The following is a 16133-nucleotide window of genomic DNA, read 5'->3' on the forward strand; positions in this document are numbered from 1 at the left end:
AATTTCTGTCCGTTGATCTTCTTCAATTCATCTGATCCGACGACTAAAAATTAAAAAAGTATGTAAGAAGTAAAAAAGGATATGTGAATATCACATCCCTCTAAAAAATTGCATTTAAAGTATAAAACTATGGCAACATGGGCCACAGTTATGCACAAGTTACATTCAAAATTGGAAGTCCAAGAGGAAAAAGGATCCAAATCCGGTTTGAGGAAAAGCGGGGCCGGGGTGGGTTCCAAAAAGTGAAAATAAAACCGACGTGGCAAGGCAGGAGTTGGACTTGGCTGAGGGCAATCATGAGAAGTTGATAAGGAACCGGACGATAAGACCCAAATTATCCTATCCAACATCGATCCTCAGACAATCCCTTCGAACTCCAACACTCTCCAATCCCTATTCTCTCTCTCTCTCTCTCTTTCTCTCTATCTGCAAGTGCAATGGATGCTTTTTGTTCTTCTTCTTCCTGCTCCTCGTCTCTTTTGACCAAGCAGGCGCTTCCTTCATGCTCTTCAATCAACTTCGCAGCAGGAGTTGGCACCGTCTCAGTCCTCCACTTGTCCATGCCCTCCCTCAAGCCTCGAGCTTTTCCCAACTCTATCAGAAAACACAGTCTAATTGGGCTCCCAAGGGCCTCCGTCGCTGTTGAGCAACAGACCCAGAAGTCCAAACTCGCCCTAATCAAAATTGGCACCCGAGGAAGGTACACTTTCCATGTTTTCCCCCATTGTTTACTTGTGGGTTTCCTCCTATTTGAAAGTGTAATCTGATTTTAGCTCAATTACTCCAATTATCCCTGTTATCTGTGGATTTCTAGATTTAAATATGCTCAATTGTGCCAACAATCTGTGATACTACTTCAAATTTAAAAACTTTCTGAAGATTTTTCTTAGGACAAATGATGTGATTTTGAATCTTTGATTGTAGTTTTATAATCTTTCAAACTTTGACTAAATAAGTTATAATGATGGATTTCTTGTATTTTATGCCTTGTTTCGTGAGTTATTGATACTCTTTCTGGATATAGGAGAGCCCATTAGCACTTGCTCAGGCTTACGAGACAAGAGAGAAACTCATTTTATGCCTTGTTTCGTGAGTTATTGATACTCTTTCTGGATATAGGATAGCCCATTAGCACTTGCTCAGGCTTACGAGACAAGAGAGAAACTCATGGCATCGCACACCGAGCTAGCTGAAGAGGGCGCAATTCAGATTGTTATCATAAAAACTACAGGTGATAAAATACTGAGCCAGCCCCTTGCAGACATTGGCGGGAAGGGTTTGTTCACCAAGGAAATAGATGAGGCACTCATCAATGGCGATGTTGACATTGCTGTCCACTCAATGAAAGACGTGCCTACCTACTTACCCGAGAAGACAATTCTTCCTTGCAACCTTCCGCGAGAGGATGTCCGAGATGCATTTATATCTTTAACTGCATCTTCTCTTGCAGATTTGCCAGCTGGAAGCACTGTTGGTACTGCTTCACTTAGAAGAAAGTCACAGATACTCCATAGATTTCCAACACTCAATGTAAGCTACCATATTATTCTTTGGTGTCACGTGCATCTCTGACTTTTGCTTATACCATGTCGAGAAGATTGTATGCTAGCTATGTGTTTGATTTTGAAAGTCACGGGGCTTGTATTTTGCCTGGGCCATTGAATGGATATCCATTGGTACATTTACTTCTTTCTATTGTATCCCGGTGAAAAAATCTTGTCCTAAGAAGGGGTTGTGTGTGTGTGTGTGTTGGCGTGAAGTAGGGTTGGGTTGAAGGTCCGTTGTATATGTTCGTTATCTGAATGAAAATGCTAAGTGGTGGTGACTTTAGTTCCTTCCTAGCCAATTGCCCTTATGAGAAAATGTTTAGGATGGATTTGAAGTGGCGCTAGATGTTCAGATCCATGACATTCATGCCCTTTGATTGTGGCTTGTCAGGAATAATTAATACGGCGATGCAGCTGCCCCCTTCCTTCCTGGATACGATTGAAGCATGACTCTTTTCTTATTTCCTATTTATAATTCTCTATCCCTGTGTGTTTGCTCCTCTCTCCCTAGCACTATTGCATGCCATTTCTTAGGTTTCTGACGTTTCTCCTGTTGCTTTTTATTCACGTTGTGGTTAATTTCATTTTGCAGGTGCAGGAGAATTTTAGGGGTAACGTCCAGACACGGCTGAAAAAGCTTAATGAAAAGGTGGTCGAAGCAACCTTATTAGCATTAGCTGGACTCAAACGCTTAGATATGACAGAAAATGTGACTTCAATTCTTTCACTAGATGAAATGCTTCCAGCAGTTGCCCAAGGGGCAATTGGAATAGCCTGCCGAACCAATGACGATAAAATGGTGTGTATAAATCTTGACATTTCCATTCTCAAGCTAACAGATTGAATGATGTTGTACTTTTGCACTAGTTGAGTAAAGTACTTTCATTGAATTGGCCCCATGAACACACACTTGGGTATTTAGCAGGAAGTGTTCTAAATAGCTAAAGGGAAGCAATATTAATACAGAAATAGTTGCCTCCTAACTGCTAAGCTCTGCTTTGCCTCTCCAAAATATTATTAAATTTTTGGTTCGTCTTTTCCTTGCAGGCTAATTACATAGCGTCCTTGAATCATGAGGAAACAAGACTAGCAGTTGCATGCGAGAGGTCGTTCCTTCTGACCCTGGATGGGTCTTGTCGAACTCCTATTGCTGGATATGCTAGCAAAGATGAGGATGGTAATTGCATATTCAAAGGGTTGGTGGCTTCCCCTGATGGAACCCGTGGTATGCTTGTGCTCATACTCTAAGGAACATTCGTTCAGTTTTATTTCCTTGTTCTCCACTGTAAACTTAAAAAGGAAAGAAAAGAAATTAATTTTTGGCACTAATTACGCTCTCCTTCTGTCTATTTTCAGTACTTGAAACTTCTAGGAAAGGCCCATATGCTTTTCAAGATATGATCGACATGGGTAAGGATGCTGGCCAGGAACTTCTTTCACGTGCAGGTCCAGGTTTTTTTGGTATTTAACACGAGACTTGCTAATAGAGAAAGCTGCGGAAGTCAATGCAGCCTTCCTCCCTCCTCGTGCAAATTTTGGTGGTTGCAACCAATTAGTTTATTTATCATCATTTGAGCTGTCTGTTGTAACATTAGTATTTTTTTTTCTTTGATTTTGTTGCTAGAAAGAGCGTCTGTTACATTTTTAAGGATAGTTGTTTCATTGATTGTATATTAGCTTTAGAAGATAAATCGGTCACACTATAGGCTTAGCTTGATTGTTGTCTGAGTTCATTTAATTGCCAAAATTTTGTGACTCTCTCTCTCTCTCTCTCTCTCTCTCTCTCTCTCTCTCTCATTCTATCATGGCTGTAGATCACACATGATTGGAAATGGTTGGTAGTTTTTGAAGGAATTATTTTGTGAAAACATGTTCATTTGAGCAACATCATATAGCATGCAATTAACAATTAAAGGCGGAATCATGCTTACATGCACTCAAATACAAAACATTTACCCATGAAATTCAAACCGTTTGAGGGAGAATACTCTATGATATGATTTAAATCTCTGATCAGAGTATGAATGAGATTAGGGAATGCGTTCCGAATCACATTCATGGTAATCATATAAGCACAAGACACACATTGGATAGTAGACATGAGAAAATAAACTATCAAACCAAACAATGTGGTCAAGAGTATTAGATTAGAGAAAGACCGTATTGCATTTGTAATCTCGAACTGAATAGGTTCTCTAACCTCTTCTGATTAGCTTGGGTAACCATGATATGCTGCTAGGTGTCACTCATGGTTTGTGGAAGCCCTAAACGTGTATAATCACTAAAGGGAGAATTGAAAATAGTTTCAATTCACAATCGATGTAAAATGGTTTTAATCGCCCACTACCTCGCTAAAAGGAACCTAATGGATCGCACACCGTGAAAGGTGGAGATTGGAGATTAAACGGAAATGAGTAAGAATGATTAAATGGTTTAATCATTTAATTATGGCAAGGATTAATTAATATGTTAATTAATCTAACGAAAAAGTTCGTTAAAGACTTCGGGATAGTTTTGGACCTTAAGGCCCAATGGGCTTCGAACGTCAAGCCCATTAACTTAAGTTGTATGACAATTTAATGAATGAAGATTCATTAAAGCCCAAAAGCCCAAACATCCCTAAATGGCCAGCCATGATGAAATGAATTAGGGTTTTGGTTGTTTAGGTCACTTAAAGAAGTGACTATATAAATGACTTTATAACTAAAATTCATTAAGGAAATATTAAGTGTTTATTTTGGGGAAAATTGGTGAGAATTGTCTCTCCATTTTCTCTCTAAATAGGCCAACACCTTGGAGGGTACATCTAGCAATCCTACTACTCCAAGGTCACTCATTTCTTCTACAATCGAACCTTGGTGTCGAGAATTAGAGGTTCTCAATTTTGGGAACTTGGAGAACCTATTCTTCCATCCAAATCCATGGATCTAATAAGCAAGGAATGAAGGCCCTATCTCTTTGGGTGATTAGCCTTTGCTTATGCAAAGAGGAATCTACAAAGGTATTAATTTCAACTCACTTTGTTTTTGAGTTGATTATTGGTTCACTAATCTACTAGGCTTTGAATTTCATGGGTAAATGTTTTGTATTTGAGTGCATGTAAGCATGATTCCGCCTTTAATTGTTAATTGCATGCTATATGATGTTGCTCAAATGAACATGTTTTCACAAAATAATTCCTTCAAGTGGTATCAGAGCCTAGGTCTAGTAGTTGGTGAATCCTTTTGGGTTTTGTAGTTCATAAGTTTGTGATTTAAAAGTTGTAATTGTTACAAGCTTTATTCTTGCTTCTTTGAAAGTAAATTTTGTTGGAAAATTTGCTATCTCAAATGTTGTAGATGTTGTTCATATAAGCATGAATATTGGAGCTAAAATTTGGTGCCATGCTTTTGGGAAAATTCGGCCAAAACCAAAGGGTGAATTTTTGGGTTCTTGTTTGACTTGTTAAAAGTGTTTTAATGTGTTCTTTGGAACCCCTAAGTACCCTAGTTTGGTTAGATGTTATTTCCCTTAAGTAAGAATGGTTTTGGAATGTTTTTGGGTGAAAAATGTTCATGGAAAAATTTGGGTTTTTCATGGATGTTCTTCATTGTTCTTGATGTTCTTGCCAAGAACAAAAAGGTTTGGTGTTTTGATTCAAAGTTTTGATTTATTTCATAAAGTATATGTGATATGTTTTTAAATGATTTATTATGTATTTAAAGTGTTAGATATTTGTATAAATGATGATTGAAATAATTGTGATTGAATTATTTCATAAACTTATCTTACATACACTTGCATGTTTTTTGACAAAACTCACAAATCAACACACACACCAACCTTATCCCTCCCTAAAACCAGCCACTCCCTCAAAGGGAGTACTTTTGGGGCTTTTATGCAATTACATAAAGTTTTGATACTTTTGTGTATTTGCACTTTGGCCCAAAAGTTTACGTTTTTACGTTTAGGTCCAAAAACGCTAAAGGACAAATTGTTTTGTTCCTTTAATGAAGTTTTTGCATTATTAAAAGTTTGGGTTCTAGTTTTATTTACATGAAGTAGTGACTTTTGTGTATTATACAAAGTGACCCCAAAAGTTTTTGTATTTGCAATATGGCCCAAAAGTTGAGGTTAATTGCATGATGGCCCAAATAGGATGAGAACAAAATTGTTTTGTCTCTTTAAATGAGAATTGGATTTTCATTTTGTTTAGCTCCATTTAAATCAATCTTATGGATACAAAAACCAAATGAAAATGTTGCATTCATTTAATTAGTTAAAGTGTTAATTAATTAAAGGGTGATTATGAACCTAAGCCTAATATAATTGAGCTATGTGAAAGGCGTTTCAAATTTGTTTGAACCATGGGAATGTGTAGATTAGATTTTGGTTGTAATTTGATTTGATCAAATGTTGTAAAAGGGCTTAAGCTCTTCTTTACTTTAAAGTAATTTATATTATGCAAATGTTGTAATGAGCATAAGCTCACATTTACTTTGAAGTACTTCTTTCTTGCTTTATTTGATATGCATGAAAATGAAGTAGTTGGGTCCAACGCCCATAAGACAACACGCCTTAATGTGATTAAACGCGTAACTAAAATCAATCACCATTCCTAGACCGAGATTCAACACAAGACTCGTGTTGAATCTAAACAAAGGTTCATAATCATCCTAAGGCCCTAAGGCAACTATATAGTCCATCAAATGAATGCAAAGTTTATGTTAGTAGTATCATATACTCTTGCTTTAAAAACGTTTTAAAAGCATAGTGGGAGTATTATGTACAACTAAAACAATGAGATGGAAAAATAGTTGTAATATGACCAAAATTGTTTTAATAGAGATTAAAATGAATGTTTATATGTGATGAGACCAAAAACCCTCAACCAAATCATTATTAAGTTGATAAGCGTGAGAGTGCTTTGAACACTCTTTCGTGGCCTTCCACCGTGGTAGGCTTCAATCGTGTGTGACTCGTACAATGTATTCGTCCAGTTCTGGGGTTGCAAAGTATGTGCTTACATTCAGGAGAAGCCTATACACATATGATGAAGTGAAAGGTAGGCAACGAGTGTGGCCAATATGGAGTTCTTCTGATGCCATTCTTGAACCCCTACTTGAACTAGCATGGTGGGAATGACTTTACTAAGTGCAATAGTGCCAATATGGAGTTCTTCTGAGGCATCATTCTCTAGAGGCCAAACGAGATGGGTACTTGCATTAGTTGCAAATGAGTAAGCGTACTCTCTCATTATTATTGTTGCTAGCCAATATGGAGTTCTTCTGAGGTGGGCTTGGTAATAGTGAGTCTCCCATAACCTACTAAGAGTTTCATCCAAAACTCTCGAATTCCGATGAGGGATATGGAATTTGCCAAAAATAGTGGGTGGTGTTATTTTGATTTAAAGACCCGAATCAAATGGCTTAAAATCAATCAATTTATATTCGTTATGTATTTGTTTACCAATATATTTGCAAACGCTATCCAACACTTGACAAATAAAAACCGAATGTTTTAGTTTCCGGACTTAGGTAAACAATCCCAAAAGAATGTCTTAAAAGGATTGCATATGTATCTAAGTAGTCTCATCCTCACAATCTTCCTAATGATAATGTATCATTGGAAGAACATGTTAGAAAAAGTCTATCATGAAGAGGACAACACAAACAACCAATGCTTAATCCTTTGTTAAATGAACAAAGGAACTTACGAAGATTAGCAAAATGACAAGGACACTTTTAGTGTTATTATTTTTTCACTTACAAATCGTTGTATGAAGAAATAATAGTTGCTTTGAACAACCCTTAGTCAATGCAAACACTAGTGCTTGTTTCTTTGTTAAATGAACAAAGAACTTGAGAAGAAAGCACAAAGGCATGAACACTTTATGTGCCATGTTTCTTCACTTACAAATTGTTGTATGAAGAAATGAGAGTTGCCTTGTACAACTCTTGAAGGTTTGTAATTATGTTTAGAACATAATGGTTGGTTGACAAAAATAGTCCATTAACATGGACTTATGATGATTTTGAATCATTGAATGTTGAAGTGATAAACCACTTAATGAGACGGAAACTAGGCAAGGACTTCACCTTTGTTTCCCTCTCCTAATCGTTCACTAAGTTTATTGTAAACTATGTAGTGAACAATAAACCACATGCTCTCCAAAATTGTTTGATGTGTATAACACAATTGAAAAAGATTTCAAGAGAGATAGTGGGAGTTTAGGGACCATGACTAATGTAGTCAAAGGTGAAAGTCAAATAAAGAAGATAAATAACTCCAAGGGAACAAACTTTCTTTATGAAAGGATGGACATTGGAAGGGGTAGTTGCAAGAAATGTCTTGCAAGTGTCAAGAACACACCTTTCGAAGGTGTTGTAAATTGTTCTTGAATAGTTCAAAACAGTTGGTTCTTCTACTTGAATGCATGATTCCGTATTAGTGACTATGTTTTACAATCGTTGTAAAAGTGTGACTAATAAGAAGTAGAAGATTAATGAGAGAAGAGAAAGTACTTCACATTCGGAACGTGAATCAAATGTAGATCTCTGCGAAAGCAGATGGTACTTACTTCCTCATATGAACTATCAAAGAAATTGGAAAAACATAGATTGTCTTTATATTCCAATTTTAAGGAACTAAATTCCGTCACTATGTGAAATGGATAAATGTTTTGTTTGACAAAACAATGTTCTTTATTAATCAATAATTGGATTATGGTAATCTAATTAATTATCTCTATAGTAGAGATAATATGGTAGTGTTAACTGTTTAGAAAATAATGATGCTTAAAACCCAAAAAGTTGCAAGGTAGTGACTAATCCCAACTAAAGTTGTGATACCTCTAAAACATAAATTACGAGTTGGTCATAAATGGACGCTTTGGATCGTTAGATCCGGATCCAATACCTTCTTGTTAAAATTGTATGGAGGCGAAATGTTCGAATCTTTATTCTTTTGGAAAGAAGAAAGAATCACAAAGTTGTTGAGGTTAATTCACTTAAATGTTAGTGGCACTTGTCCACAAACATAATATTACTCATATTGAATAACATTCACCGAAGATCACTCTCGGTTGGACTATAGTTTATTTTGAATAAACACAAGTCCGAATACTTTGCAAAATGTTTCAAAGAATTCAAGTAATGTAAGTTGATGAGTAAGACATCTAAAGTATTTACCTCCTTAGATTTGATCCAAGGAAAGGTAACACTTTAGATGAGTTTCCTTGAAAGATATCAAGGAAAATAGCATCATAAGATAATGTATTTCTCCATTAGGAGAAGAACGAACTCGAATAAGATTTAGTTCGTTAGATGTTATCTATTACCCATATATATAGGATATATACTTCTAAAACAATATGATTGTCAATGAGAAGATCTTCCAATATTTTCATGACTCCATAAGATGTAGTTGGAAAAGAAAGACAAATCTTAAGCATGTTAAAGATTTGGGGTTGTGTGCTAATAAGCAATATTTGTTTGATAACAAACTTGTAGGATATCCTTAAAATAACTTTTGGATATCGCTTCTATAAACCAACTAACAAATGTTGTTTTGTTGGGTAGTTCATTGTAATTCTACAATGTGATTTGCCTAAGAGCAAATGAACGAGAGATAGAACTCGAAGAATGGGTTCTTTGAGAGACAAGAAAGTAATCAACAAATATAACAACCTAGTTCCTATACCACAAGCTCCAAGGTAGTCGATAAGGATTTATAAACCGTCTCAGTTGAATGGTTTTGAACTTTATGACTACATTGAGTGCATATACGATATATACTCAAGAAAATGGTAAAGTACCATTTGACTCGAAATAATGAAACCTTCAAAGCTAATTGGTAGCTTAAGGTGACTACAATCAAAGAGAATGGTTGACTTTGAAGAAACCATCTTTGAGATAGTCTTGGTTTCAATTAATTCGAAGATTGCTAGCTACAACTAAAATGGTGATTCAATGTTTTGACATAATATGGGTTTCCGAAACCATTATTAAGATAGTCTTGATAATATATGTCCAAAACTATAAATCACAAGACATGTAAGTTGTAGAGATCCATCCATCATGGATCTTAGCAAATTAGTGGGAGCTATTTGCATTTTATGAGAAAAAGGATCAAATCGTTTGATTTCTCATAAAGATGTAAATGAATCTTTTGTTTACTAGTTTTACAAAAGATTAGTGGGAGTTAATCATGTTCCTAAAAATTTAAATATATATGATATATTAATTTAGGAAATGAAAAGAATACTTCTTCGTTAAAGTTATGACTTTAATACATTATATGAAGATAGAATGTATATGGGAGATATAGTCTATATACATGGGATGGAAATCTATAATGATATATTTCATGATATAATTGGATTATATCAATCCCTAATAATAGACAATGGATGCTAGGAAGTTTCTCATATGATGATAAACTTCAATAAGAAGGACGATTCTAGTGAGACTAGCAAGTTGCCCTTCTCAAAGGGAATGTACCCTTTGACTCCCAAAGAAATAATGCGTAAATTGAATCCTTTATGCACTAGCAGAAAGGTGATTTATGTATTTCATATTGTATGAAAAACATTGATATGAGTTGTACCTAGAACGGTACAAGACGATATCAGTGCAAGCCCAGGATCAGAACCATGGCAACTGTCAAGTGAGTCCTTAAGTATTTAAGAAATACTAAAGGATAAATTCCTCAAAGATCGAGGAAGAATCAAAGTAACGTAATGGAAGCGTAAATGTATTAGATTATGAATCTAATCCATCATTGGATGTTTCTTGATTATGAATGAAGAGATAAACAGATATCTCTTTATTATGACTAAAGAGATATTTGGATGGAAACATTAAAGTAATGACTTTAGTGTGTTCCATTATGAATGCAAGATATATTGCCATATAGAAGTTTACAACAATGTTGTTTGGATGGGAAAGTTCATTTATGAACTCTCTATTCGGTTCCAACCAGAAAGTGTATGACACTAATGGGGCGATAGCTCAAGCCTGGGAATCAAGGTCTCATCAAGATCCGAACACAAATGAGAGACTAAACCACATGATTGAGAATCATGTATAATGGTGACGTCGTTATTCTCAAGGTTGCTTCTGTGGATAACACATATAGATATCCACTGCCTAGGCCTACTATTCAGCCATTTATGAAATGACTACAGAAGAGGTATCATCAAGATGACCAAGCTGATTGGCTCTAGTGCAAGTGGGAGATTGTTGGAAATGTGCCATAAAGCCAATCATGTGATGATACTTTACGGACATTTCACATGTTAAACTAATCTAGTTTTACATATAAAGGGCATACATTATTGTTTGAGCCGTCTCATATAAATGTTATATGCTTAAACGATAAAGTCCAAGGAATATGTGATTGGGAGAATGTAATCTAATGAAGTTAGATTCATGAGACCATTCTTTCGTAGACACATCCTAAACGTTCCTGATCATAGGATTGCCAATTGGGCGTTGACAGTCCGTTAAGATCAGTACGTACTATGTCTTCTCTCAGGGAGAGTGATTAGTCTCGAATCATTGGTGTGTGTGACATCAAGACAAGTACGGTAGGTGCTCAATAGAGAATGAGTTCACTGAACGCGATCAACGAAGGGTTCTCATATTCCATGTCACATGAGAACTCATGGTTGGGATAATGCAAAGTAGTCCTTTGACCTGAGGCATCATAGTTGTCTTGTGGTTAAGACCTTGATCTTTTAAGCATATAACATTTATATGAGACGGCTCAAAAAATAATGTATGCCCTTTATATGTAAAACTAGATTAGTTTAACATGTGAAATGTCCGTAAAGTATCATCACATGATTGGCTTTAGGACACATTTCCAACAGTTTTCTATGACCTACAGTCAGTTTTCGTTTATGGTGGCTGCCTGCTCAGGGATGCAAATAAACGAAACCTAACTGTAGAAAAAATAGCGACGCCTAATCCTGCATCTGGACGGCTATTTTTGTTTATGGTGAACTTACAGTTACACGGATCCTGTGGCGCCGCTATTTTTTCTTCTGTTCGCCACTAAATGTATGCACAGGTATTGCAGATTCGTTTCACGCAACTGCTTCAAAGTTTGAAAGACTCCACCAATTAAGACTAGGAAATCTGACTTGTACGATTGATGGCAGAGGCTAACCAAGCTTACAAAGAATCGTTTGCTTATTGACATCAAGAAGAAGAAGATAAGGAATGCTAGAAAGGTTTCGAAGGGAGTTTCTGATTAGCCAAGAAGTGTTCAACCAGGAGGAGCGACTGCCTTGGTGCAAAAACCGGAACTTCATGGCCTGCTCCTCTAATTGTCACAAACATAAGCCCGTCGTACACAACTCTCCACCCGCCAACCTATCATATCAAAATTACAATTAATTAATTAATTAATTAAAAACAGGATGTCAACCGAATCAAATCAAACCAACAAAATACGATAAATGCTAAGAGGATACTCAGGAGTGAAGGGAGTACCTGCTGGTTGTTGTACCAAGGAGTCCAATCTTCATTAATCTTCAACCCGAGCTTTTTCAATGCGTATCTAGTTGATGTTACCGGAACTCTCCCATCAGTATCCCCGCTGCATATCATGTCAGATAGCAGTTCTATACAGTTAATGATGGACTATTCGTGATCGCAGAACTTCAATCATTGAAAGATTTGGTAATTAGCTATTCATTAGTTCATGAACGATGAATCATTTATTTAAGTACCTATAAATCCAAACCCGGAGACCCCCAGCCACAAGCTTTCCAATTACAGGAAGAATTGATGGTGGTGCATCCTTCCAGAACGTGATGTTATCGCTGCATTTGGATGATATATATATTCTGATGATGAGTAATCACATTCATATATATAAACACATACGACCACTTAGTTCTTGCATCATTGGTTAATTAATTTGGTGAATCAATATGTAGTAGGTTAGAGGTGGTACTTGCAGTGAGACCATGGATAGGAGATTTTGGTGACATTGGCATGAAGTGCCTTTTGAACGTCAGGCCTGTTCAAATACACATAACTGTAATCTGATGTACAAGGGTCATATCCTGCAGGTCTCTTTTGCCGTACGTCCTGCGCCACAAATTTGTAGTCAACTTTATTTCCTCTAATTATTTCATTTTTTGTTTTGTTTTTTGTTTGGCTTTGTAACATAATGAATGAATATAATTAGTGGGAACTACTTACGGCTCTGGAAAACAGAGTGGGAGCACCTTGAATCGTACGGGATTGTCTGCTGGTGCTGCTGCTACCGTTACTGAGGCACCTAGGGGTGTACAAGCTGTACATGTCTATGATATAGTACACATCAAAGTACTCATCTAGCAGCTTGTTACACTGTTTTGATATGTTTTGTTTGCTGAAGTCGCATTCCTTCTGAATATCATGGTACAAGCGATCAGAGATCACAGCATGATCCCACGCATAATCAATCAATCCCTTCTGATCTGTTTCATCATCTATTGCTGCGTTACCAATCTGCATCAGCGCATAGCTAGTTCGTGAATGGGACGCATAAAATCGAGCAACGAAGAAAAGTATTTATATGATGAGCAATAAGTAGCTAGATAAAAAATGATGACCATGAATCCCTTGAAGTTGATACGATTCTCCTTGGATCTGTCAAAAACCAGCTCAGAAAGCTGTGGAACATAATGCCCTGTAAAATGCACATGGACATACAGAAGAATAAGATATATAGTTAATCAAAGCTGCATGCATGACACACACACACACACACACACACACACATATATGTATGTATATATGGTTATATACCTATATATAAACCCTATGTATATATTAAGTACCTGCGTAGCTCTCTCCAGAAATGTAGAAGTCATGGGACTTGTACTGTGGAAACCGTTGAAACCAGTTGATGATAAAATTGTAGGAATCCTCAGCTAGCAGGCATTTTAAGAAACAAAATGGCTGAGTCGTATAACTTGCAGATTCATAAGAAATAAAAAATTGATAGACAGTCGTGTTAATCTAATCAGATACCGGTAATTGTATCGCCAAGCTCCCTAATATCTTGACTAGTATTGGTGTAAGAAAATCCGACTCCAACAGGAGACTCCAAAAACAACAGATTGGCGGCTGAAAATGAAGTACAGACAACATTACGCGTGCACGATTAATTATTCAGATAAGAAAACGATCAGCTCAATGGGAAAATTAAATTATGTGTACTATAAATCTAAATGTAACAATGTGTTTCATTAGAAAGTTGCAGTTAAGTTGGCAAGCAATTAAATTACCATTGTTCCAGGTGTAAGGGTTGAACTTGAGCTTGGGTTTGGTGTCATTTTGAGGGAAGAAAGGGCCTAACTCCTCCATTGCTCCGTATCCAATTGATGAACATCCAGGCCCTGCATCCACATCAGGATTTTTATTTTGAATTAATTTAATTTCTCAAGACTAGTTAGACAGTTTAGTGTGGTTGTGTATATACTGGAGCATATAGTATGCGACCAAATGTACATTCAGCCGTTCATTTATCATGTTTATACTAGAATTTTCAGAGAATTTATTCATTTTCTATCAAATCTATCAAACAACGAAAGAAAAACGGACATGTGACATAGCTAGAAAGCAAAACAGAACCAAATGGGCCGTTGCCTACTCTACTCGGCGCGTATAAAGAGAAAAATTCTATCTTTATGAATGAATCTGTGATGCAATTGCAGATACTATCAAATAGGTAAAACTAGACAGAATACGACTATATATATATATATAATATATAGTATATACTATATACACATACAGACACAGCTCCGTTCTTTTCAATTTTTATTTTATTTTAAATATTTTTAAATGAAAAATCGAGGGCATCTCTATATTAGGCAAATGAAGCCAGAGACAAAGTCAGATTCAGAGCAATGATAATCATACTTGCGGTTGAAACTTGAAACTGTATATTATTCAAGGAAAAGGAATTGGGAATTAATCCATCACTTGAAACTGTATATTATTCAAGGAAAAGGAATTGGGAATTAATCCATCACTTGAAACTGTATATTATTCAAGGAAAAGGAATTGGGAATTAATCCATCATTGTAGGATCTGACAGCTCCTCTTTTAGTCCGATGAGGATATGGAAATTACACAAGCGCATGTACATATATTATTCTTTTCATTTGCATGCATGGTATCCTGATTTTCAAATGCGGTTTCGAAGAATTTATTAATTTGAAAGTCTCCTTCTAATTGAACCTATCTATATGAAACAAAAACATAATTAAGCTCACAATTATATATGACTATGAAAAATAAGAAAAAAATGATGACAGGGAAAGAATCGATGGCGAATGCACAACAAAAAGATGAATGCATGATTGTGACAGGTTGGATATTTTGTTCACAACAGGTAGATAGACTATCTTTGGGGTAATTTCTAGTGATAAATGGCAAGAAACGAATAAAATTTACCTTAAAAACTAATAAACTAGGTGATCATGAGAATATAATGTATACGAAATTATTTTGAGTGAAAATTCTCCATCAAAAAGAAAAAAAGAAATTTGTGAATGAATTTTTGAAGAATAACTAGAAAAGTTGTTTAACGAGGAATTGTGTGTTAACTACAGTTAAGGAGTGGTGTGGAAATGACGTAGTCACGTACCTCCATTAAGCCAAAGGAGGAGGGGTTTATCTTGAGGGTTGTTGATGGCTTCAAAGAACCAATAGAAGAGTGCTCTTCCGTGAGTCTGGTTGACGGTAACATATCCGGCGTAATGCTTGAAGCTCACCGGAGGCTGGCCGGGGAGTCCAGTCACCTGGTCTGCCTTTTGCTGTCTCATATGATCATGATGCTGATGCAGTCTAGCGCCTAGGGTTCGAGTAGCACAACATATGCTAAAAGCAAGCAAATAAAGAAGAATAATATTCAAAGGAAACGAAGAAGAAAAAGCCATTCAAGTTGGGAACTTGGGACTGAGACTTTCTTCTCTCTCTCTATCTATCTAATTATTATCTACAGAGAAATCCTATTTATGAGGCACGTCAACAGCACAAGTAGCTAGTAGTAGTCGTAACAGTCGGACTATTCCACATCCAAATGGTAAAGCCAGACAGATCATTCATTCATACATAGAATGAGACCCTGATCGTCTAACGTGTGGTTTATATAGTAAGTTCGAGTGGTCCAAAGACACATAAGAATGCTAGTTTTTCTCATCGTTGCCATTGATATGGTTTCATCTTGCATTATTACCGAACTATTATTGATACTGTAAAAATTTAATTGTGCACTACAATTTTTTTTTATATTTAGATATAAAAATACTCTTGCAAGAAGTGCACAATTAGATTTTTAGAATATCAATAATAATTTTCTATTATTATTATTATTAGAAAATGATTTTTTACATGCTATTTTTTTCTACATCTTCTATTTGAAAGTAATATATGTAAATTGTAACATAATTATTGAATTGAACAAATCAAGGTCAAAATCAAGAATCAATAGATTATGTGCACAAATCACTCTCATTATTATTATTATTATTATTATTATTATTTCTTTTTTTTTTAAGTTTATTCTCAATTGCTAGTTGTCTGGCCATCTCCTTTT

The 16133-nt window shown here is 35.8% G+C and overlaps 2 protein-coding genes across 3 annotated transcripts; one reads left to right on the plus strand and one right to left on the minus strand.

Annotated features, from left to right (window-relative positions):
* Nucleotides 1–328: 328 nt before the first annotated feature.
* Nucleotides 329–3305, plus strand: LOC126597731 (porphobilinogen deaminase, chloroplastic). 2 transcript variants are annotated; one of them, XM_050264539.1, is made up of 5 exons: nucleotides 329–700; nucleotides 1125–1530; nucleotides 2140–2346; nucleotides 2595–2772; nucleotides 2904–3305. In XM_050264539.1, exons 1-5 carry the CDS (start codon nucleotides 438–440, stop codon nucleotides 3014–3016), a joined length of 1167 nt encoding a protein of 388 aa, XP_050120496.1. In that variant the 5' UTR covers nucleotides 329–437; the 3' UTR covers nucleotides 3017–3305. The 2 variants fall into 2 exon arrangements, with proteins under 2 accessions (XP_050120496.1, XP_050120497.1); XM_050264540.1 differs by having other exon boundaries at nucleotides 554–700; nucleotides 1120–1530.
* Nucleotides 3306–11653: 8348 nt separating this feature from the next.
* Nucleotides 11654–15564, minus strand: LOC126595711 (serine carboxypeptidase-like 34). The gene is made up of 10 exons (XM_050262013.1): nucleotides 15183–15564; nucleotides 13816–13926; nucleotides 13559–13654; nucleotides 13366–13458; nucleotides 13138–13214; nucleotides 12743–13033; nucleotides 12492–12628; nucleotides 12265–12357; nucleotides 12026–12131; nucleotides 11654–11905 (listed from the first exon to the last, which is right to left on the minus strand). Exons 1-10 carry the CDS (start codon nucleotides 15472–15474, stop codon nucleotides 11756–11758), a joined length of 1446 nt encoding a protein of 481 aa, XP_050117970.1. The 5' UTR covers nucleotides 15475–15564; the 3' UTR covers nucleotides 11654–11755.
* Between the last annotated feature and the right edge of the window lie 569 nt (nucleotides 15565–16133).

This window comes from Malus sylvestris, chromosome 13 (assembly GCF_916048215.2).
Source record: "Malus sylvestris chromosome 13, drMalSylv7.2, whole genome shotgun sequence".
Lineage (NCBI taxonomy): Eukaryota > Viridiplantae > Streptophyta > Magnoliopsida > Rosales > Rosaceae > Malus > Malus sylvestris.